Raw genomic sequence first — 24,034 nt, forward strand, 5'->3', positions numbered from 1 at the left:
ATATAATAAAATCACATATAAAAAATGCAAAATAACTAAAAAGGAGTCGAAAAGAAATCCACCAACGAATGCCTCCGTGGCGCAATCGGCTAGCGCGTTCGGCTGTTAACCGAAAGGTTGGTGGTTCGAGCCCACCCGGGGGCGAATTATTTTTTCATTTTCAAATAAAAATTAAATTTTTATTCATATTATTATTAATATAATTAAATACTTATTATTATTATATATATAAAGATAATTCTTAAAATATTATTTATAATTTATTAATTTGTAATTTTTTTTTAAAAGATATAATTAAAAACAAAAATTGATATATTAATACATTTTAATATTAAATAACTTAAAAGATTTATTTTAAATAAAAAAATTGTCATTAAAAATTTTTTAAAAATTGACTTTGTTCAAATTTTTTAAATATGTCTTTCAAATAAAATATCTATTTGATTTCTATTTGAAAATATTCATTATTAAAATTTCTTTTTAAATTACATAAAAATTATTATAATATTAATAATTGTTTCTTTGTATTATATTGAAAAATTAAAAATAAAATATAAAAAAGTAAAAAAAAAATTATATAATATTTATTAGATTGATAAATCTATAAAATTTATTTTTTCTATTTTATTTGTTAAACATTGAAAAAAAAAAACTAAAGAAAAATTCTTGACCCCGACGTGATTTGAACACGCAACCTTCTGATCTGGAGTCAGACGCGCTACCGTTGCGCCACGGAGTCCACCGATTGGCTCTTTCTTTCGTATAATTATAAATAGCAAATACTAATATTTTCAAATATAATACGTTATTAATACATATATTATATTAAAAACTAACCAACTTTGAAAGATGGAAAAACAAAAAAAAAAGATTAAAAAAAAAACTTATATTCGCAAATATATGTTGCTATGTTTCATAACTCTTTCTATTATTTCTTGTGTTCACATTAATTCTAAAGTATACCTAATATAATATAAAAATTATTTTAATTTAAAAAAATATATATATATATATATATATATATATATATATATATGTTATTCATACCTGGTATGTAAACATAAAACAAGCCAATACTCCCAATGACCACCAATCAACTTCTTGACCATAATACTGTCTATTGAATATTTCTGGTGCTATAATAAAATATATAAAATGAAAAAATATTGATCATTTAATATTTACAATAATATTTATAAAATTATAATATAATACTATATATATTTTGACACAACATACCCATGTATTCTGGAGTTCCACAAAGCGTATGTGTTCTTTCTGTATGATTTAACCATTTCGCAAGACCAAAGTCAATAATTACAGCATGACCTTCCTCATCTAATAAAACATTTGTAGCTTTTATGTCTCTATGTACTACACCAGCATTGTGCAAAAAATCTTTAACAAAATAATAAAAAAGAAAATTATACATTTTATTTTAGATTCAATTATCATTAAAAATAATGTTTATTTACCAATTGCCAAAGCAATTTCTGCTACATATATTCTAACTATATTTTCTGGCAAAGAACCACATTGTTCGACTAATGAAAATAATTCTCCTCCCCCAATATAATTAGTTACTGAAATAAATGAACATTAAATATTAAAAAATTTAATAATAATTACATTTTTATAATATTAATATATATTTAATAATATATATGACAATAGACTTACATATATACAATGTTTTTCTTCCTTGCCATCTATGAGAACAATCTAATATAAATGGATGGTGACCAACCAATCTCTGTATAGATACCTATAACATTAAATATAAATTTAAATTTAATCATTACTTAAAATAAATAAATATTTTTTCAATTAAAATATACATACTTCTTGTTTAGCTTGCATTATACCATTTTCGGCAACAACTTTTGCTTTATTAATTATTTTTAAAGCAAAAAATTGTCCAGTATCTTGTTTTTGAATTTTATATACTTTTCCATAAGCTCCTTTGGCTATTATGCTTACAAATGTATAAGCATGTTGTAAAGGTATTTGTTTTATTTGAAATTCTGGAAGAAACATAGCCTGAGTACGTGATACAGGCCATGATGTCTTTGAAGTACCCAATGGGTCATTTAATGTGCCTTCGCTCCAGCTATAAAATTAAAAAGATACATATAAATTATTAAAACTACATATATCATAAAACAATAAAGTTACCTTCTGCAAGAAGCATGAGACCATGATTTAATTTCTTTCTGTGAAGATTGTGTTGATCCAATGCAACTTCCACCAATTATATCACTAAGACTATACTGCAGAATAACATATATGTGGATATATATATATATATATTATAATATTTATTAATTTTTATTAATTGAAATATAATAATATATTAATAATAATTTATCTTATTAAATACATTATTTAAATTACAGGTTATAACAATTTTAAATGATATATACCTGACTAGTATACTTCTGATTATTGTGATAATTATTTTTTGAGGTAGAATTACCCATTCGAACTGAAAGATATTAAATTACATTTAATATTTTGTTTAATTAATTAAATGAGTATATAATAAATAATCATTTCTTCCACGTTCATTTATTTACAATAAAATGCGTTATAAAACGCATCATATCTCATTTAGCATCAAAATAAATTAATATTTAATTATATTAATATAATTTAGAATTATATATTATTTACTTCAGAAAATAATTAAGATAAATTATTATATATGTATATATGTAACACATATACTCGGCATATAAAAGATTAATAATTTAATCCAAACAAGTTTAATAAACAATATTTTAACAATATTTTAATGAAATAATATTATATATTAATGCATTATTTACTATTTACTTGTCATTATCTATATTAAATTATTAAAATATATATTAATTATTTTTAAATTATAAATTGCATTAAAGCAGGAAAAATATTAAAAGAATTTAATTATAAATAATTTAATTTATTTTATAATAATTTTACATAATAGTATTTATATTACTAATAAAACATACCGTAATAACAAATTAATTTTTTTATTTACATAAGAAAGAAAAAGATAAAAGAAATATTCTATTCGGTACTAATATGATTTAAATTATTAGAAATTAAAATAACGGATAAGATATCACGTGACTTAATGAATAACACACAATATCTATATTAGATATATATCTTTTGTACATAACTAGGATATATTGTAAACAATCTATATTTATGAAAAATATTTTAATAATATGTTAAGTTATAAATCATACAATATATAAAAATTGGATCGGATTCTGTTAAGATTTTTAATCAATAGATTAGGCAAAGAAGACAATAAAGTTAATGAGATGTCAGTGTTATTTCTTGAGCGCAGAATAGGAAAGCAAGAAAAGCAAATAATAGAAAAAAGATAAAATAAAAATATAAAAATCAGCGCCATCTTCAAAATGCCACAAATGAAACATATGTAGAAAAAACAATAAATAATAGGAGAAAGATAGAGATAGGTTAAGAATTGATCTTCAATGCCATCTTTTGAATTTCAAAAACATCTTTTTAAAGAATTGTTTTTTTAAAGATACTCAAAAGATGGTACTAATTCTTAATTCTTATTTTATTCTAATTTGAAAATTTAAAAATTTATTCAAAAGATGACACTGGCCGTTAATTCTTACTTTATTTCTATTCTCGTATTATTTATTCTTCTTATCTATATATAAATCTTTAACATAAAAAAATATAAATATTTAATTTTCGAATTTATGATTTTTCTATAAAATGCATACTTTATATTATGAATTCTATATTAAGATATTCTGTAATCAATATTTGTTATATTTTTTATTTATACTTTTATACTTTAAAATTTAATCTATTCTGTACATAACAATATTGACTTATCAACTATAAATAAAATTAATCTTATTCATACAGTAACATTGAACGACATCTCTCTTTAGAAACATAAAATAATTACATTTGAAAACTGCGATTATATAATCGTACAAAGTAATGCGAGTATCGAATGAACAAAAGTCAGTAGTGCAGTAACTGCTATACTTACAAAATGGCGAAGATATTAAAGGTAGGCCAATTTGGCCATACTTTCACTCGAGGAATGGAAGAATATGTAAAAACAGTAGAACAACGTATTCATCATGTTTCAGACGGTAAATTATAAAAAATTTTATTAATAATAAATCTTAATATATAAAAAATCATCTAATATGAAATCGACAATACTATATATATACTTACTACAATTTTTATCTATTATTTTATTTTGTCATTTCTAAACCATATTTCACTATAACTATAATTGATAAAAAAATATTTTTCAATCGTATATTTTTATTAATATAAATATAAACATTTTTAATATTAATAAGAGATAAAAATATATGTTATGTAAGCAAAACTTATTGTACTATATAATTTTAGGTACTATAAAATTATATAAATTTATCACTTTTTATATCGCTTTTCCTATAATTGGACTTACAATGGCTAATTGTTATTTGAAACATAAAGAAGAACATTCAAAACCGCCCCCAAAATTTGTTCATTATCCTTATTTAAAAATCATGAATAAGGTAAAATAAATAAATTTTAACTAAAAGCATTAAAATGAAATTCTAATGAATTTAATTATTATAAAAATCAATTTAATTATAATTTAATATTTTTTGTATAGCCTTTTCCATGGGGAGATGGTAAACATTCATTGTTTCATAATCCTAGAATAAATTACATACCTGGAATTGGTTATGAAGAAGAACATTAGAAGAATTAATATTTAGTATTTACATGTATTTAACTTGTAATGCTTGGCAATAAAATAAATAAATAAATAGAATTTTTTTTTTATTTACATCAAAAGATCATACATCGTAGTCATATATAATTACATACTAAAAATGATTCACATATCAATGAAATACAAATTTATTTTATATACTTAAATACAAAATTAGTTACTTTTTTCTTTCCTTACAATAACAATTTATCACATTGATTAATAAAAAAAAAGTATATTAATATATTTATTGTCTAATATAAAACATTAACAATATATTTTGTTTGATATAACAAAATTATAGTTATAGTTTGAATACTTTTTGTTATAAAAGATGAATAAAATAACAAAATAATTATTCTAAATTTCAATTATATACTCTTTTTTTTACAGGTGTACAGTCTTTATAATGATCTTCCCAATGTTGTTCGAAACATTCTTTAGAACAATACTTAGCTTCTAAACAAATGGAACATGCTACAGTACTAGGTTTTCCACAAAATAAGCATATTTTAATTTCTTCCTCTTCAATATTTCCATCTGTTGTACTTATAATATTATTAGTTTCTTCCATCTTTTCAAATGTTTCTAATGAAATACTTCTAATATCTTCAATGTGAGATGTAATAGTTTCTTCCAATGAAGAATTATCCAAATCTTCATTATCAAAATCTTTCATATTATTTACAACTTTTGGTGAAGATATTGCTAATATATTGTAATTTGTATTTTCTAAAGATGATGATGAAATATGAAGTTCTTTTTGAAGTTTATTTTGAAGTTCTTCATATTCTGTAGATTCTTCATTCTTTGATTTACTTTCATTACTAGCATTAGTATCAATAACAGTTACTTGATCATTATTGGAAGATATTTCAACAGTAACTAAATGTTGATTTAATTGCAGAATATCATTGTTAGGCAGTTTCATATTTGATAATACTGATGTTTTTTCTTCAATTATTTGAGAAATATTTTCGATTATTTTTCCTGGTACTCTTAAATTTTGTTCCTTAATATTTAAATTGTATGTATCTTTGGAATTATTTGATTCTTCTTCGATTTTATTCTCTTGATGAATAACAATTTCTGATGTTTCACATATTTGTAAACTTGACTTAACTGGAGAATTGTCTTTCTGTATCAGAATTCTCTTTCCAAATGTTTTATTTTGTACTTCTTTATGTGATATTTCCGATTTTTGTTTTTCATTTGAAACTTCCTTACTTTGTAAATTATTAGTTGCTTCATATTCTTTTTCATATTGATTTTGTGTTAAATTTTCTTGATGTGTCACACAATTTTGTTTAATATTCATTATTTTATTTTGTTCTTGAAAAGCTTTAGATACTTCAATCTGACAATACATTCCTTCATTTTCATTTACTACAATTTGTACCATTTTTGGAACATCAATTTTAATATTTTTGAGTATATTTGTTTCAAATATATTTCCTTGAGATTTATCTGGTAAAAAACCTTTTACAGTTTTTTCTATCAGATGTTTTAAAAGTGTTTGAAAATTAAGTAATAAAGATCTTTGTGAATTAATTTTTTGCCATTGTCCTGATGTAAATTGTTGTTGTAACCATGTAGTACAACTAAAATAAAAATCTATTTGTTTCAATAATATAATTTTTTGAATATCAGAAATATATTTTAATACATTGAATAATTTTGTTGTTGATTCTAATGAAATTTGCAGATCTTTCTTCTTTGAAATAGATTTCGTTTTCTTGTGCTGTTTCTGAGACGATGATACTTGTTCAGATATATGATTTTGTAAAGTTTCCATTGATATTTTCTGTGGCATTTTTCGATGTTTAAGTTCATTATATGATACATTCATTGCAAATATAGGCTGTACAGATTGTTGTATATTATAATTTGATGATATATGTCGTGGAATAGTTTGTGGCTGAATATCTTGTGATATACTATAAACATTTTGTTGATGTTTTGGATTTTGATATTGCTGAGTTACAGGAGACATAACTATATTCTGTATATGTGTCGAGTTTCTATTTTGTTGTATAGGATAATTTGGTACATTTACATTATAAAATGTATTTTTTTGTGATGTAAAAACATTTTGTGGAACATATTGTTGATTTATAAATTGTGAATTTGATAGAGAAATTTGTCGGTCTCCTGGTTGATTAATATTAGAAGAAAATGAGGAATGTTGTACAGGAAGATTTTGCATGGTATATATATTTGTAACTGGTTTCTGTTGAACAAAATAAGAATTTGGAATTTTTTGTTGACTAATTTTGTGCATTTGCATGTTATAATTATGTTGATGTATATTATGATTATTAATAGCAGTAGAATTTATTGGCATATTATTTTGAAATGAATTGTTTTGTGATTGCAAAATGATTTTTCCTTGAGAATTCTGATAAGATTGTTTTAAAGTAACATTTGTAGATGTTTGATTTTGATTAACAGGAAATACATGTTGTAATGTAGAATGCATAGATGTAACACATGCATTCTGTGATACTTGTGGATTAGAATATCTATTTTGATTTGATGTTATTTGATTTGAAACAATTACAGGTGTTATAATTTGACATTCACTAGAATTATTTACAGTTTTACGTTTATTTGATGAATGAATATAAAAAGATTCAATTAGTGGCGTATAATGAAATAATTCTCCTAAAGACAATAATGGCATTACTAACATTTCTTTGTTAAGTATAATTAGAACTCCATCAATTAAATCAATATAATCTTCTATATTCAATATTTTTTTTAGCTTTTCGAATTCTATAAATAATAACTTATCATAATTAACATTCAAATTAGTATTTAAACACATTCGTCTTTTTTGAATTAAGTCACGTATGTTCACGAAAATAAAGTAAATAGATTTTGAAAATTTGTGATCTATATTATTTTTTCTCATATTTTCAGAAATTGTTGTTTCATTAATTGCTGTAAGTGCAGATGTAGTAATTGAAGATATTGTTGTAGGTACTATTTGAGTCATTGATGTTGAAACAACAATAGTATTATCCAAATTAACTTTATTAAAAGTTGTTGCATTTGTGAAATGAGGAGTAGAATGTGAAAATTGAGAAACAGTAGACATAACAGTGTTTATAGGTGTAGGACACCATCTAGAACCTAATTCTGCACTTGATAAAACTCTTAATCTACCCTGAGATAGATTATTGGATTGAATGTTTTTCTTTTCTAAAATATTTAATTTGAATTCTGCCACTGGTAATTCATTTTCCTTTTTTGGTACATTATACATATTATTTATAGAAATAATTCTATCATTTGTATTTGTATTAGAAGATTGCATTTTATTTAAATCTTTATTGTTATTTTCTTCAATACAATTTGATATTGTTTTTTTAACATCTTGATTACAATCTATTTGTGTTTCGGATAAATTATTTAAATTTGAATTTTCATCAATATTTTTATTCATAACTTCTTCAATAGTTTCTTGAATGCTAAGAACATTTCCATTTGATGTGATTTGACAAGTTTCAGTAATATCCATATAAAGAAGATCATTAAAATCTTTTATATTTAAATTACAATTTTGAAGTTCTGAAAAATCTTCAATTATATTTATTGTATCATTTGTCGAACAAAAAATATCAGAAGATAATGTTGTATTACCAGTTTTTATTTCTACTTTTTTTAAAGAAGCATTACTTTCTATTTCCTTAGTTATTTGAGGTATATCTATGTTTGATCTATCATTGCTTTGTATAACACTTAGTCTATGTTTGTTTGGTATAATATTATCTCTATCAGTATTAATTAATTTTTCTTGAGATATATTGTTTTTCTTTATTTGAATAATTTGTAATTCATTGTTTTCAATTTCCATATTTATTAGACTTTCAATTGAATTAATAGTTTCATTGCTAGAAACTTCTTTTAATTCATTATTTATATTGACATTTGCAATAGCAAGATGTATTGATTCGGACATATCTTGCTTGATCTTCAATACTGAATCAATAGTTTTAGTACTTTTATTGTCAATAATTTCTTTTGATTCATTAGTTGTATTGACATTTCTAATAGTTTCTTCAAATACATCTTGTCCAGATTTTAAGCCTTTTTTACTTTCAACTGAATCAATAGTTTTGATATTTTCATTATCAATAATTTTTTTTGATTCATTATCTATATTGATATTTGCAATAGTTTCTGTAAATACATCTTGTCTGAATTTTAATTCTTTTCTATCTTCAACTAAATCAATAGTTTTAATATTTTTGTTATCAATAATTTCTTTTGATTTGTTACTTATATTGGCATTTGCAATGGTTTCTGCAAATATGACTTGCCTGACTTTCAATTCTTTTTTATCTTCAATTGAATCAATAATTTTAATACTTTCATTATTAATAACTGTTTTTAATTCATCTATATTGACATTTGCAATGATTTTTCCAGATACATCTTGCTTGATCTTTGATATTTTTCTATCTTCGATTGAATCAATAGTTTTAATACTTTCTTTATCAATAACTTGTTTTGATTCATTATTTATATTAGCATTTGCAATGATTTTTCCATATATATCTTGTTTGATCTTTGATATTTTTTTATTTTCAATTGAATCAATAGTTTTAGTACTTTCATTGTCAATGACTTTTGATTCATAGTCTATATTAGCATTTATAATAGTTTCTCCAGATAAATTTTCGTTAAATTTTCCACAAATTATTGAATTAGATATAGTTTTTTGAATATCTTTTATAATTTGTAAAGACGTACTTTTATCAGCAATATACACACCAGAATCACTAGAATCAGCAGAATCTTTTTTTCTTTTTCTTTTAAATCTGTTTTGTAAAATAGTTTGTTCCTGTTCATCTTCACTAATAGTTATACATTCTCCGAAATATGCTCGAAACTTATTTTTTAATTTTTTTCTCTTTTTTCTATTAATTTCTTTATGTTCATCAATTGATGTACGAATCTTTTTTCGTTGTGTAGAATCCGAGGTTACCGGTTCATAAACCGTTCTTTTTTTTGCATTTTCTTCGATTTTATAATCTATCGAATATTTATTTTTGCTTGATATATTATTTACTTTAACATCCATAGTCTTCTTATCATTACATAATTTTTTATTAATATGCGATTTTATATAATAAGTGTTTAATACTTTATAAGACTCTGATTTTACACAATTATTTTCTTTTTTATCAGAAGAAGATTTTAAGTTTAATTTTATATCAATTTTTTTAGTAGCAGGTACTCTATCTATTTTATCAGATATTAAATTAGTAATTTTTTGTATTCGAGAATTTTTATTTTCAATATATGTAAAGTAATTTTCATTTTTATTAAATTTTTTACTCGAAAATGTGTTGTTTTGTGATTTAATTACAGAATCTGTTGATACAATAACAGAAGCTCGTCTATTAGACAACTTTTCGTGCATGTTCATTTTTGAAGAAACAAGTTTGTCAAATTGTTCTAAAGCCTTATCAAAGGAATGGAATGTTGTTAGTGGAATTTCTACTTTACAACCGTCTATGAATAATTCTCGATTATTTTTTATTAATGAATCTTCATATACTTTTACGCTATTCGTTTTTTTGATATGTTTATCCCCTTGTTCAACAATCCATTCAATATTGTTTAATTTTTGTACATCGATCATTCTACAATTGTCAACAATTTTGTTTTCTCTCTCATTTTCTAAATTTTTTAATCTGAAACATAAATAATGAAAGTATTGATTTAGACTTAAATCAACATGTTTTATAATATTTTATATTATTATATCAAAATAAAAATTTATTATAAAATCGATTTGAACTTAAAAAATTATATATAATAATCGATATTGTTGTCGAATTCTGAAAATAATTCTTTTCAATAATTTATTATTTTACGTATATATGTATATATTTTACATTTAAATTGTTAATTATTTTTATTTTTTTTTTTTAATTTTTTAAAAATTTCAAGATCAAGAATATTTGTAATATTCGGAATTCGTACATAATAAAGAGATTCAATCTATATATCTATAATCTATATATAAAAAAAATGAATCAATTTGTCTCATTTTATAAAATTTTATTTTTTAATTAAAATTTTTATGTTTCTTATGTTTCTACGAAATATCAATTTTGTACATTAAATATTTATAATTACAATAGAGTAAAAAGTTTAATGAAATATTACATTTTCATATGAGACAATATTATTTTCATATAAATTCTATATAAATTTGATAACATTTCGTTTTGAACATTTTTCATTTCGTTCAATTGTGTTTTTCCTAAGTAATGATGTTATTTGTTAGTTATTAAAAAAAATACACAATAAAGTAAGCTTTTTATGCGCTTTCAATATTCCAAGAGATTTAATAAGTTAAATGTATTACCGCATAATAGCTGACTTTATTACGCATATTATATATAACTATTCATTTTACAATTCATTATACTTCTTTTATATTCATACATATATATTTAAATATATGAATATATACAAAAAAATAAAGACAGTTAGAAAAACTGCATTTTGATTTATGATTCTATAAATGAATTAAAAAAAGATCTTTATAATTTTAATAAATATTATTTATAAATTATAAGTATAAAAAATATATAATATTATAATATATAATTTATAAAATATAAATATAACTTAGAAATTTACGCAAACATATACATTTTTTTCATTTTCATTTTTTATATTATATTCCATAAAAAATTTTAATATATTTTTATTTTTCGTTTGATGAATATAGTTCATATATTTCAATAAAATATAAAATAAAATATAAAATATAATATAAGATAAAATAGTATAAGATAAGAAGATAAGATAAGATAAGATAAGATAATATAAGATATAAGATAAGATAAGATAATATAAGATATAAGATAATTGCATTCTTTACAAAATAAATACATAATTCATATAAATAATCAATAAAAAACGAAAATGTTATTATAACTAAAAAAATGAATGTGTAATAGAATTTGTATAATGTTAAGATGTCTTAATTGCATTATAATTTTGATTCCGTTGAAATTACATGTTTCAGATTATTTCCAATAATTAGTTAAATGTATGATTCATACATCTTATATCAATGCAAACAACTATGAATAAATGAACATATTTAGATAATTAATCAGTCTCTTGACAAAAAATCTAGTATCATATCAATATAAAGAATAATTCAATTCGTAATAATTATTTAAAATAATCATTTAAAATTAGAAGAAAATTTATGAAAATATATTTCGATTCTTGAGCAAAAATCAACAGAGAGTAATATTCTTATTACCGATTAGTCAATAGTTGCAAACTTACCCACATTTCCTGTAGAGTGGTTGGCGTGTAAGAACCACATGTGGTTTCGTCGCTAATTGCATCAACCCCCGGTGTACCTGTTTACGTGATAAGCCTAGATTTTCCAGATTCGTTTTCAGCTGAAACAATCGCCACCGATTTTTATGGTTAGATTCTCGTAACATCGTCAACGGAATTCTATTTTGAAAATGTATAGAAAAAAAATTTGAAGGATATAAAAAAAAGAAGACAAACGTCTCGTATTGATGTTTACATCGCGTTTATTTGTTTCATTTGGACGACGCCATACCCCTAGGCATAATACGACACTATGGTAATACAAGACAATGCCATTTATTAAACAACGCAAAAATCCGTTTCTAGTTTGCCAGAAAGCTCGATCATGAAAATGAATCGCACCTTTTTTAACACTTCAGAACGGCGAACTGGTCCGATGGAACGAAGCCACCGTTTCAACACGAAGTTGTCGAACATCATTGGTACAACGGATTCCGTTTGCGCGTTTTCTGGCATCGCCGCAGCAGACACGTCTTTGTTGTTCTCCTGTGCATTAAACGTATCGGCTGTCTTGGCTGATCAGTTTAAACGAGAATATTGTTTAATACACATGTAATATATTATGCTTATTAGCCAAAAATTCAACACGATCTGACAAATTCAACTACCTAAAGAAAATATCAAGATTGTTTCACGATCACCATGTCTATCTGTACGTTACCGCGAAAATGATTGGTTTTGATGTAAACTCACCAACCCCCTCTTCACTAATCGTCTTTTGTTTGAAATTTACAGTTGAGAAGAGAAAATATTCAATGAGATAAAGAATGATTTATTTGGACGGAACATTTTACTTATAAAATCAATGAATTATTTTTTAAACAATTGCTAAATGGAAAATATATTTTTTTAAATTTTGAAGCATATATAGTCATAAAAATAATATTCAATCATATGTGTATATTTCAATCGTATGTGTATATCACACACATGTGTGCGCGCGTGTGTGTGTGTGCGTGCGTGTGTATGTGTGTATTCTATAAGAAAATGAGATTTGATAAATAATATTAACACAAGGAATTACTAAGGAATTAGAGCAGTTTTAAAGATTATATTCATTGTGCAATCGATAAACTTACCTAACTTTTCATTTTGCACTGTAAATATATAATTTACTTTTTTATCTTCATACATTCTGTATTTTATACATTCTGTATTTATACATTCATACATTATGTATAAATATTATACATATATATTATGTATAAAATTGTAAATTTATTTTTTTTGTATTTTTTTTTCTTTTTGTAAATGTACAATAGCATTTAAGTATATATCAATTAATAACAATTAATAATTATAAATAATTAATAAAAAACTTCTCAATAATAAATAATATTTTACACTTTTGCTTTGAATTCATCACATTTATTCAGAAATTCAATTTATACTGAATCCTAAGAGCTCTCTCTTCTATTTATACAAAGACACTGCGTAATCATTATGACGAACTTAATCGAACAGAAATTTTATCTACTTTACACCAATAGATTTCTTTCGTGCTTCTCTGTTCAAGTACTTCTCGAACTTTGGTCATTTACAGAAGATAACGTTAATATCATAACATAAATCATTGACTGTACTTGATGATTGGTAATAAATGGGATAATATATAAGGTAATACACAATTCTATGTCAAAGATTGTGACATTGCATCGAAATATGAAGTTAATAAACACTATAATTAAATGTATAAGCAAAATACGTAATTAATCATTCTATATACATCATATATGCAATGGAAACAACGAATATGTATAGTTACGTATAATAGATATGTAATAATTTTTAAAAGTAAAAAATAAAGAAAATTTTTGGAAATTAATCTTTTGAAAAAAATCTTTGAAAATAATAGGAATTACAAGGAATTTAAAAAATTATCAAGATTTTCTAAACTTTTGTCAAAAAAGAAAAGTAAAAATTTATTCCGCAAAAATAATTTTGAGAACAGATTCTACTTTGAGATATTGCTTATCTTCAGAAAATAAAAATATAAATGTATTAAATTATAGAAATAATATTGCAAAGGATAATAATTATTGTTGTAAGAAAAAATAATAAAGCAAAATAAAAAAAAACAACTTTAAATTATTTAGTCAAGTTGTTTTTAATTATCGAATTGCTTGGTTAAGCTAACGATGCAATTAATGTAATAGAGTACTTAAAATTAATGCCAACTGTTTATCATGCATAATACGAAACTGATTCGGTAATCTAAGAAAAACAATTGATATAGCAGAATATATAGTTTGATTTTGCTTCTTACGAAGATTTGATACATAGATATGTGATCATTGAATGACTTTTTAACAAGCAAGTGATTAATTACAATATTAATTATTTCGATTAATATTATAATTAATACTATTTTTAACAATCATAATTATCAATTTAATTATTATCAATTAATTTCTTATTTTTAATCTTTATAGGAAGAGAGCAATATTGCTTCATTAAATAATAATTTATTAAAATATTATATTCTTTTCATGAAATTAAAATTCTAATTCCATTAGAATTGTATTTTTTAATAGAAATTGAACTCATCTAGAATGTTTTGGTCTCATGATCTTTGGAACTTTATTTTTTTTTAATCTATTTTTTTTTTATATTTGCTGATTATGAAAGATTACTCGCTAAAAAAATCATTTCCAAAATCAAATTTAATCAAAATTTAATTAAATTTTTTTTTCGAAATTATTCGCTTACCGAAAACTTTTCTGAAATTCTTATCGAAGTTTCCTTATCAATCGTTTTTTCTTTCTTCCAATTTCAGGACCCAGGATACATATCTCATCCATATTTTCCAATATAAACATAACTGTTAAAAAAGATATGAATTAGTCTAATACAATCAATTATCTTTTAATATATCGAATACATATTAGAAATTTGTAAAAATGAAATAAAGAAAATCATATAAAATAACTTTAAGAATTAATTAATGAAATTAAATTAATAATATTCAATCTACAGAACTTCGATAACAAGGAATATACAAGTAAGTATTAGACAAAGCTCAAGCACACTGAAATTTTAAGTTTATCTTTTATTTCTTATTCAAACATATAAATATATTATAGATCTTGATGTTTGATCGATTTTATATTTAATATTCCATAATAATAATTTGAATAAATTATATATCATCATATATATATATCATTATATAATTCATATATAGACAAAATAGCAAGATAAAAGAAATACGTTCATTTTCTTATATCTATTTGCTTATTTTAAATTATGAAATTCAGTTTAAATTATTGCTTAAAAGTAACTCTTACTTAACTCTTATATTACTATTAAATTTTATAATATAATATAATAACAAGTTATTCTTGTTTTCTTTTAAATAAAACAATATATAATAAATATTATAATTTTAATACATGCGTTATATCCAATTATTTAACATCACGTCATCTTTATATACTAACAATAGCATAATACTTCTCAAATTTATTTATCTTTTCTACTTTTCTAATTTTTAAATCTTAAATCTTAATATTTATTCGAGATCTATTATAATTATTTAAATTACTGTTACAATCAATGTGCTATCAATTTTAATCTAATCAATAGCTTTGTGCATCATTTTTAAATTATTTAAAATAAAGTTTGTGAATTATAATTCTTTATAAATCAGCAAAATATGTAAAAAAATATTCATAAATTCTTATCAAAAAGAAATAAATTCAACAATTGTGTAAAAATTTGTAGGATAATTTATAGTTCATATTTTTTAAAAAATCAACTTAGAAAAGCAATAGTGACAAAATATAATGTTTGTTTTGAAAGAATAATTCATCATCATGAGTATCACATTACATTTGAAGATAGATGATTTCGAAATTTGACATAATTCATAGAAGTAAAATAAAAAGATAAAAATATATCTTTTTATTGAAAACGTTAACATATAAAATATGATGAAAATGACTATAATAATCACATCATCATATTAATTATATTAATAATCATTATCTTTAAATTAAGTTTTCCAATATAAACAATATGTATAGTTTACAATATATTATTAAAATATTTTATTTGTGAAATTTTATTTTATGATAAAAAATTATCATACAAAAAATATAAAAAATTCATACAAAAATATGTAATTATTATATATACTTGTGTCGCTATATTTTTAAACCAAATGTTTATTTTGGAAAATAATTTTTACAATTTCTTTAATAAAAAAAAATATATATAACTTTTTATTATAAAATTTTTAATTACAATTATTTTCAATGAAAATATCACAAACATATAAAATATTTCACGTTATGATTCGTTAGGATAAATATAACATGCCATATTTTTAAATATGAACATAAATATCTAAAATTATGAGACATCATTTAAAGATTCAAAAGATTTATTGAGATATGAATATAATTGCAGTTTAAAATATCGAAAAAAATTTTGCAACTAAAATTGTTAAATAACAAAAAAAATTAGATAATTATATAATTATCTAAATTAGATAATATATCACTAATTTTGGTGAAGTTCATATTGTCATTAATATTATGAATATTTATTTATTATACTATATGTAATTAGTTTTACTTTATGATATACTTACAAAAAAACTTTTGGTTCTATATATTGAATTTTTTGTCTATATATTTGGTAACAATACATAAATACAATCATTTTTATATGTTATAAAAATTATATTAATATTAAGAATATAAAATGAATGCATATACAATAAGTTATCAAATTTTTTTATTCGATTCTGGCTAATATAAACAGCGAACTCATCATAATTGCATTCTTATCTAACTAACATTAATTTAATTAAGAGATGACCTAAGACGAAGATTCTGTTTCATTTTTAACATAAACAACGTAAAAGAATGCATATACAGTATGATAAAAAATTATCGCATACTAATATATTTTCACATCCGCGCATATATAGATAGAATTTAATAATATAATATTTAAAAATTTTTGTATCTCAAAAATTAAAATTGAGAAGCAATTACATATATAAAAAAAAAGTTGTATAAAATGTTAATCTTGATTAACGTATTTCAAGATTAAAATTGATAGTATTTTCTAATAGATAATTAGTAAAAATATAATTAAAATTTAAAATGAATACATGAAAGTAAATTAAAATACTATTATAAGCAGTATCATTTATGTAACAACTTATCTAATAATTTCTATAACATTAAAAAAACAAGTTAAAAATGATTCTTTGCAAAAAGAAAATGAATTTTCAAATTTTTTCAAGTTTAAATTAAAAATATAAATTATTATACTTTTCATTATAAATAATTAAAGAATTTAAATAACTATTTAGTTGTTTAGTTCATAACAAAAAATATAAGTATTTCATCAGCAATAAAAGATAAATTAATACATTTGAAATAAATTAATTAAATAAATAATTGCAAATTTTTATATATTTTTAATTTATAATATATAATTAAAAAATTATATTAATCTAATTTTGAAATATCAAATAGTAAGATAATAAGATACTATTTAAGATAGTAATAGAAATTGAATAAGATGTAATTGAATAAGAAAAAATCTACATAAAAAAATATCAATTGTAATTGAATAAGAAAAAATCTACATAAAAAAATATCAATTGTTAAGATATAATCATTATTTGCTGAAGAGAATTATATGCTGAAGAACAAAAATTTTTTATATAATCATGTTTGAAGTAGAATCATAATATTTATATTAGTAAACCAAATAATATCATTTCAGTATGTAAATATTTGTTCGACATTTGTAGCACTATTTACTTGCTTTTATTTCTCAATTTATATCTTTTCTTAAATAATGATATTAACAAAAATAAAACAAAAAAAATGTTTGTTATGTAAATTGTATGAGAATTTTATATAAAAATTTACTAAATAAAAAAAATAATAAAAATTCGCACATATATTTTTCAATTTTTTCTTTTGCTATTTTGTAATTAATAATTCACAATTGTCACATTACTATTTGTAATTTTTATAATATATTACTAATTATAATTATAATATATTGAAATTTTTTATTTTAAAAATGAAAATGTTTGATTGAAATCAACTTTTTTAATCAAATACATTACTCAAATGATGCAGACAAGCATTTTTTATCGTTATGATCCTATTGCGATGACAGGTTCATGTTTCTAAAAATGTCGAATTGTATTGTATGTTTATAACGATATTATTCATTATATCATTCATATCTAATATAAATAAGTAAATTGCATTTCACAAAACAAGAAAGTAACGAATTCACGGTTAAACACGGTTACAAGTTCAACTTCTATTCTATTTTAAATAAATCAATTGTATTCATGTAATTAATTTAAAAAATTTAATGATCAATCACGGATTATTACAATGGATCCATAGAAAAAATAAATATCGATTATAAATGATCACTATGCTAATCATATATTTAATCTTAGAAAAATCTTACTGATTTTATTATTATTACAAAATTATTACATATTACAAAAATAAAATAATCTTTCTTTAACAATCTTCTAAAAATTTTGAATTTTTTATCGATACAAATTATTCACATTATTCTGTCAAATATATTTCACTATATATATAGTAAAGTATATGTATAGTACACAAAAGTACATTTAATGTATTTAAAAAATCTCAGATTTTCAAATCTATTTTAATAGTTTCTCAATTAAAAGGAATACCTTGCATGAAACATATCTGTATCTTCTACAATATAACACTTGCAGTGGAACTTTTCTTTGAATCCATGATAAAGTGTATTTCAACCACACTACGATCCTTTTATTCGGATTATTTAAGTTGTAACCAAAGCATGTCTGTTTTGAATTACTGAACTTGCAATTGAGGCATGTTTTTCTTATCCTGATGTCCACGTTATGGTATATTTTATCACGTTGAACTATATTTTCAGACGTGTTACAAAAAATACCTGACATACTACTCTTCGAGTCTTATTGTATACTGACTAGTTTGTTAAGTGCTGAAGCCCTTACATTTGGTGGGGATGCAAGTATTACTTGAATTCTAGCTTCTAATTGGTCACGTTAGTCACTGAAATCCCAAACTGAAATATAAAGAAATAAATATCCGTGCATTTTCTACACGTTATCGTTTATCTAAAACTGCTTACTAGATAGATATTTCACATTTCCGTTTAATAATAATATTTGATTATGCTTATTATATGTTCGTTTATATGAATTCTTCAAAATATTACAAATTTAATACGTTATATTAAAATCTTTTGAAATATTTCTCACTGTTTGGAAAAATGGATATCTAACCTTTAACAACTCTTTTGGAAAATTGTAAAAAAAGTAAGTTTTGAAAATTTTATTTATCTATTTCATATCAGTCTAAAATTTTTTCCTTTAAAAATTAAAAGAAATTTTCTTCTTAAAAATTGAAAATTAAAAAATATGAAAGATTATATATAACAGCACATCAAAATATCATCGTGTTAAAATCACACTACGATCCTTCTAATATTTAAATTACTAATTTAAATATTTTATTTTTATAAATTTTTTTTTAGTGATTTTAATTAGAGAAATAAGAATTGAAGTTACTTTGTATAGTATTGTGTAATATTAATAAATATAAATTTTTGGAATAAATAATTAAATTATTGAAACTGAAATTTTTTAAATATTTTATAACATTTTTGCATATTTTTAAATATTTTTGTTTATATTTAAACTTTACATTTAAAAATGATCATATGTTAGAAAATGAAAAATAATAATTCTACTTATATCTAAAATGAATTATACATAAAATTATATATAAAACAATTCACTCGTATCTGGAAACATTACATGTTAAAAAGTTTTGAAAAATTCGTTTTGAAAAGATTCAATATTTGCATAAATTTTTATAAGTTATTATTAATTCGTTAATAATAATTTTAACAAGTTGTTTTTTTGCAATTAAATTTATCGTACGCCTTTAATCGATAATATTAATAAAATAATAATATTAGAAATAATTAATTAAAAATTTTGAAATTAAAAGTAAAAGTCATTAAAAAAAGAAGAATTAAAAATTATATAGTTTAAACTTTTTTATTATTTATATCACATAAAATTAATCATCATTGTTTACTTGATTAAATTGCATCCTTATAAGATGATATACTACTAGTATTACAATAAATAATGTAAGTATTTGTTCAAACATAATACTAGTAAGGATGAAATATCTTTATAATTTAATTTCATAAATAAACTTGTTGTTAGTCAATATATCCTCATTGATAGATGAATAATCTGAAAAATAAATAATATTATTAAATATTGTTATTAAATCGACAAAAAATGAAATATTTCTGAAATTTAATTACTTTTATAAATAAACTTGTTATATTTAACTTGTATATATTGTAATAATAAAAATAATATTGTAGCATATATAATAATATAATATTGTAGATTATAATTTTTACTTAACACATTATTTTATTATATTATTCATTCTAATCAATTTTTAATATTATTAATTATATTTAAACATGAAATAAAAAATTATTCACAACACGTAGTTCTACGTGGTCTAGTTGGTCGCGGTCTACGTGTCGTTGTTGTAGTAGTCGTTGTAATAGTAGTTTTTATTAATTCGTGATCTCGCTTGCCAATTTGAACAACAGAAAAAATAATGACGCTTAAAACTATACATAAAATTGTTAATGATACTATCCACTGTAACACACTAAAATTCATTATATATAATTTTTATTTGCGATATGTATATTATTTTTGTTATTACATATCTTATATATGAAAACATTTATTATATAAAATAACTAATTTCAATTGTTTTAAGGATTATACGTTAACCAGCCTGCCTGATTTTGCTGCAACGGAATAATACTGTTTTTTTTTGATTGATTGAACGATGCCATTCTTAAATAAGAAATCATTGGTCATTGGTTCATATATGTATAAGGAATACGTATTAATTTATATTGGAAATAATTATGAAAAGTTTTATATTAATTATTATTTATATATTATTTTATAAATATAAGGAAGGAATATTTTCATTATGTCTGTTTTTATAAATTCTAAGGATTAACAAATCCTTATATTTATAAAATTATCCTTATACATATAAAAATCTGCATTTTTTAGAATTTATTGTGTGTAAATCAAGATAATATTTTTTTATAACTCTATTTTTCAAATTGTACTAATTATATTGTTGAAACCATTTAAATATAATAAAAATAAATTTTATTACAAATTATGAATTATTTTTTTATCATGACAATATTCTTTTTATTAATCTCAAAACTAATCTCAAAATTAAAATTAATCTCAAAAAAAAAAAGAAAAATCTTAAGATTAAATCTAATTAATATTTTTCTTTTTAAATATTACTTCATTTATGTGATTCTTTTATTTATTGTAACTATTTATGTACATATATTCATTATATATTCATTATATTATCTATTATATAATAAAAAATTATATAATGAAATATTTTTATATAGACAAACAAATATATAAATTTTATAGATATATATATAAATATTTTTATATAGACAAATAAATATATAAATTTTTATAGATATATAAATATTTTTTGTAATATTTTAATAAAATAGTTTTTTTTTAAATATTTATTAATTATGAAATATATGTCGATATTAAATTGTTAATTCAATAAGTAGTGACATCTAATGTGATATGTGATAAACTTTATTGCTGTTCAACCATATTGAACAGGCCAATGCACTTGTAGCATTGCTTGTAAATTCGGTGAGAAAAATCTGATAAATTTTATAACGAAATATATCGGTCTGTCTTGTTGATTATATAATTGACCGATAAGGAATTCATGTCATAACAATTAAACTATTCGCGCTCGAAGATTGGTAAGCGCTTCAAAAAATGTTTTCAATGTGATTGTAAGAAAAACAACATAACCTCTCTCTCTCTCTCTGTATCTTTTATTCTTTTTCTTTTTTATGTTTTTCACATATAAATTTTACTGAAAATAAATTTTAATTTATATTAAAATTTAATATTTTCCGTGCGATTACTAAATGTACTTTAAATCATCAGTAGAATTTTTAAAAAAATAAATAAATTTATAAATATTTAATATTAATAATTTATTATAAATATTTTTAAAAAAATAAATAACAAAATAAATTTAACAAAATAATTTTATGCTCTCAGTCGTGTTGCGATCATGAACTGGAATAAGAAACTGGAAATTTAATGTCGAATGAAAGCATAAGAATAAATTGCAAAAAGTGAGAAGAATGCCGAGTTGTGGCAGTCTATTCAGAATTATTAGACGGCGTCTTGTACTTGGACTCATCTTTGCTTTATCACTTACTTATTGTGCCTTTTCACTCTTTCGTAATGAGGTAAACAAATAAAAATAATGTTGAAAAAATTATATATTACATATAAATAAAGGAAAGTTTGCATGATCAAATACGTGAATTTTAATTTGAAATTTAGAACAGAATATTATCTGATCCCTAGAGAAAGACATTAGCTTTGGATAATGATCTTGATGATATGGATTCTATGATAATTAATGACAACAATGATGACTTGATCTCTGATGATGATACAATATCGGAACAATTGAAAGCATCTGGTAAACCACCACTGTGGCAGATGGCAATTGTTGATCAAGGAGCAAATGAGAATGCATTAAACATAGAAGCAATGTCAAATTTAAATGATACTGATATTGTTCGTCCTTGTCGTAATTCTATTCAGGTATATCAAATTCTAAGATGATGGAAAGAAATATTAAATTGAATGAAAATGATTTTATCAAATTTTTGTTATCCTAATAGGGTAAAGTTCTAATAGTAGATGAGCGTGGTATTGTATGCTCTAGACAAGAAATTTTGCCAAATGGCTGTTGTAGTATGGAACAAAAGGATCCTATAAAAAATGAGGATACATCAACTACATCTAGGAGAGAGAGGTATAGTTGTAAAACATGTAACGCTCAAGGATGTTGTGCTATCTATGAATATTGTGTTTCCTGCTGCCTACATCCTGGCAAGGTAGTTTTTCGTTTTTTTTTTATTTTCTTTTTTTTTAAATCATATAACAAAAATATTAATGAAAATTTGTTATTAACAGCAAATAAAGGGAAGAAAAGATGTACTATTAGGTTTACTTAGAGACAATCATAAATCTCACAGAGACCAAGATGTGGTGAAAAAGCGTCTTCGTAATTTAGATCGCTTTCAAGTTTGTCTGGCTGCATGTCGTACTTCCAGTGCGAGCGTCCGCCATGAGAACACCTATAAGGACCCACATTCGAAGCATTGTTACACATTTCAACCACAACATCAAAGACATCGTCGTGATGTTTATTCATATAATAATAATGACGACAACTCTGTTGTCGTTGCATCTTTTTCTGTTATGCCATTACTTACCCTCTTCTCTCCCTTCTGCCTACTTATACATGCAAAAAATAATTCACTTTTACTATCATGCAACTATCATACTCCAATGTTATTTGATTATTACTCTCACGTACGACCACCTTGAAATACAAAATAAATTTACTATACAAATATTTTTTATAAAGACGATCGAAATTCGCATAAAATGATCTATAATATTTTAATAATTAATGCCAAAGGCAGTTTTAATTACGGTTCGATTTTAAATCTTTTTTTATCGATAATCATTTTCAATCTAAAAACAATGATTGGATTTTTATTTTTCAATTGATGAAATTTACAATTTTTCAAATGGTAAGAAATCTTTATAATTGAAGAAAAAAAAAATGGAAAAATATTATCATCTGTTTAAATTTCAAAATAGTTGCAAAATTTGATAAATTTTTTAGAAAAAATTAAATTAAAAATAATAAAGTACGATCG

At 21.8% G+C, this 24,034-nt stretch overlaps 5 protein-coding genes and 2 non-coding genes across 14 annotated transcripts in view; 3 read left to right on the forward strand and 4 right to left on the reverse strand.

The window, feature by feature from the left end:
* The window catches only part of LOC122712422 (serine/threonine-protein kinase S6KL), a 70,473-nt gene extending 67,456 nt beyond the window's left edge, over positions 1–3,017 (reverse strand). The window contains exons 1-8 of one of the 2 annotated variants that reach the window (XM_043932101.1): positions 2,997–3,017; positions 2,424–2,485; positions 2,176–2,270; positions 1,843–2,110; positions 1,681–1,765; positions 1,476–1,583; positions 1,240–1,398; positions 1,048–1,136 (exon numbers count right to left, since the gene is read on the reverse strand). In XM_043932101.1, coding sequence (XP_043788036.1) covers positions 1,048–1,136; positions 1,240–1,398; positions 1,476–1,583; positions 1,681–1,765; positions 1,843–2,110; positions 2,176–2,270; positions 2,424–2,480 — 861 coding nt within the window. In that variant the 5' untranslated portion in view covers positions 2,481–2,485; positions 2,997–3,017. Of the gene's footprint in view, positions 1–1,047; positions 1,137–1,239; positions 1,399–1,475; positions 1,584–1,680; positions 1,766–1,842; positions 2,111–2,175; positions 2,271–2,423; positions 2,529–2,996 lie in introns of those variants that run through there. The other variant, XM_043932102.1, reaches the window with a different exon arrangement.
* Trnan-guu lies at positions 71–144 on the forward strand. The gene has a single exon. It is a non-coding gene; the product is annotated as a tRNA-Asn (tRNA).
* Trnaw-cca lies at positions 668–739 on the reverse strand. The gene has a single exon. It is a non-coding gene; the product is annotated as a tRNA-Trp (tRNA).
* A 962-nt stretch (positions 3,018–3,979) lies between the features above and the next one.
* On the forward strand, positions 3,980–4,825 carry LOC122712426 (cytochrome c oxidase subunit 6A1, mitochondrial-like). The gene is made up of 3 exons (XM_043932111.1): positions 3,980–4,139; positions 4,411–4,562; positions 4,664–4,825. The coding sequence occupies exons 1-3, from the start codon at positions 4,037–4,039 to the stop codon at positions 4,751–4,753; spliced, it is 345 nt and encodes a 114-aa protein (XP_043788046.1). The 5' UTR covers positions 3,980–4,036; the 3' UTR covers positions 4,754–4,825.
* A 206-nt stretch (positions 4,826–5,031) lies between these two features.
* On the reverse strand, positions 5,032–13,371 carry LOC122712413 (protein PF14_0175-like). Of its 5 annotated transcripts, none has more exons than XM_043932074.1 (5): positions 13,228–13,371; positions 12,842–13,125; positions 12,491–12,756; positions 12,092–12,210; positions 5,032–10,470 (listed from the first exon to the last, which is right to left on the reverse strand). In XM_043932074.1, the coding sequence occupies exons 3-5, from the start codon at positions 12,602–12,604 to the stop codon at positions 5,133–5,135; spliced, it is 5,571 nt and encodes a 1,856-aa protein (XP_043788009.1). In that variant the 5' UTR covers positions 12,605–12,756; positions 12,842–13,125; positions 13,228–13,371; the 3' UTR covers positions 5,032–5,132. The 5 variants fall into 5 exon arrangements, with proteins under 5 accessions (XP_043788009.1, XP_043788011.1, XP_043788012.1 ...); XM_043932076.1 differs by having other exon boundaries at positions 12,491–12,663; positions 12,757–13,125; XM_043932077.1 differs by lacking the exon at positions 12,842–13,125 and having other exon boundaries at positions 12,491–12,634.
* A 1,497-nt stretch (positions 13,372–14,868) lies between these two features.
* Positions 14,869–19,299, reverse strand: LOC122712427. The gene is made up of 2 exons (XM_043932112.1): positions 18,843–19,299; positions 14,869–14,969 (listed from the first exon to the last, which is right to left on the reverse strand). Exons 1-2 carry the CDS (start codon positions 19,095–19,097, stop codon positions 14,895–14,897), a joined length of 330 nt encoding a protein of 109 aa, XP_043788047.1. The 5' UTR covers positions 19,098–19,299; the 3' UTR covers positions 14,869–14,894.
* Positions 19,300–21,902: 2,603 nt separating this feature from the next.
* On the forward strand, positions 21,903–23,783 carry LOC122712423 (SREBP regulating gene protein). 3 transcript variants are annotated; one of them, XM_043932103.1, is made up of 5 exons: positions 21,903–22,039; positions 22,347–22,540; positions 22,662–22,904; positions 22,985–23,200; positions 23,280–23,783. In XM_043932103.1, the coding sequence occupies exons 2-5, from the start codon at positions 22,433–22,435 to the stop codon at positions 23,694–23,696; spliced, it is 984 nt and encodes a 327-aa protein (XP_043788038.1). In that variant the 5' UTR covers positions 21,903–22,039; positions 22,347–22,432; the 3' UTR covers positions 23,697–23,783. The 3 variants fall into 3 exon arrangements, with proteins under 3 accessions (XP_043788038.1, XP_043788039.1, XP_043788040.1); XM_043932104.1 differs by lacking the exon at positions 21,903–22,039 and having other exon boundaries at positions 22,406–22,540; positions 22,638–22,904; XM_043932105.1 differs by lacking the exon at positions 21,903–22,039 and having other exon boundaries at positions 22,408–22,540; positions 22,643–22,904.
* Positions 23,784–24,034: the final 251 nt, after the last annotated feature.

The sequence above is a fragment of the Apis laboriosa genome, unplaced genomic scaffold (genome assembly GCF_014066325.1).
Source record: "Apis laboriosa isolate Shangri-la unplaced genomic scaffold, ASM1406632v1 scaffold1_cov151, whole genome shotgun sequence".
NCBI lineage: Eukaryota > Metazoa > Arthropoda > Insecta > Hymenoptera > Apidae > Apis > Apis laboriosa.

Coding starts and splice junctions, on each gene's coding strand:
- LOC122712426 (XM_043932111.1), top strand. CDS start 4,037: ATGGCGAAGATATTAAAGGTAGGCCAATTTGGCCATACTTTCACTCGA. Junction 4,140..4,410: donor TATTCATCATGTTTCAGACG/GTAAATTATAAA, acceptor ATATAATTTTAG/GTACTATAAAATTATATAAA. Junction 4,563..4,663: donor ATTTAAAAATCATGAATAAG/GTAAAATAAATA, acceptor TTTTTTGTATAG/CCTTTTCCATGGGGAGATGG.
- LOC122712423 (XM_043932103.1), top strand. CDS start 22,433: ATGCCGAGTTGTGGCAGTCTATTCAGAATTATTAGACGGCGTCTTGTA. Junction 22,541..22,661: donor TTTCACTCTTTCGTAATGAG/GTAAACAAATAA, acceptor TCTGATCCCTAG/AGAAAGACATTAGCTTTGGA. Junction 22,905..22,984: donor CTTGTCGTAATTCTATTCAG/GTATATCAAATT, acceptor TTATCCTAATAG/GGTAAAGTTCTAATAGTAGA.
- LOC122712427 (XM_043932112.1), bottom strand. CDS start 19,097: ATGTCAGGTATTTTTTGTAACACGTCTGAAAATATAGTTCAACGTGAT. Junction 14,970..18,842: donor ACAGATATGTTTCATGCAAG/GTATTCCTTTTA, acceptor CTTTTTTAACAG/TTATGTTTATATTGGAAAAT.
- LOC122712413 (XM_043932073.1), bottom strand. CDS start 13,321: ATGTATGAATGTATAAATACAGAATGTATAAAATACAGAATGTATGAA. Junction 12,664..13,227: donor AGTGCAAAATGAAAAGTTAG/GTAAGTTTATCG, acceptor TAAACTGATCAG/CCAAGACAGCCGATACGTTT. Junction 10,471..12,091: donor CCACTCTACAGGAAATGTGG/GTAAGTTTGCAA, acceptor TTTATGTTTCAG/ATTAAAAAATTTAGAAAATG.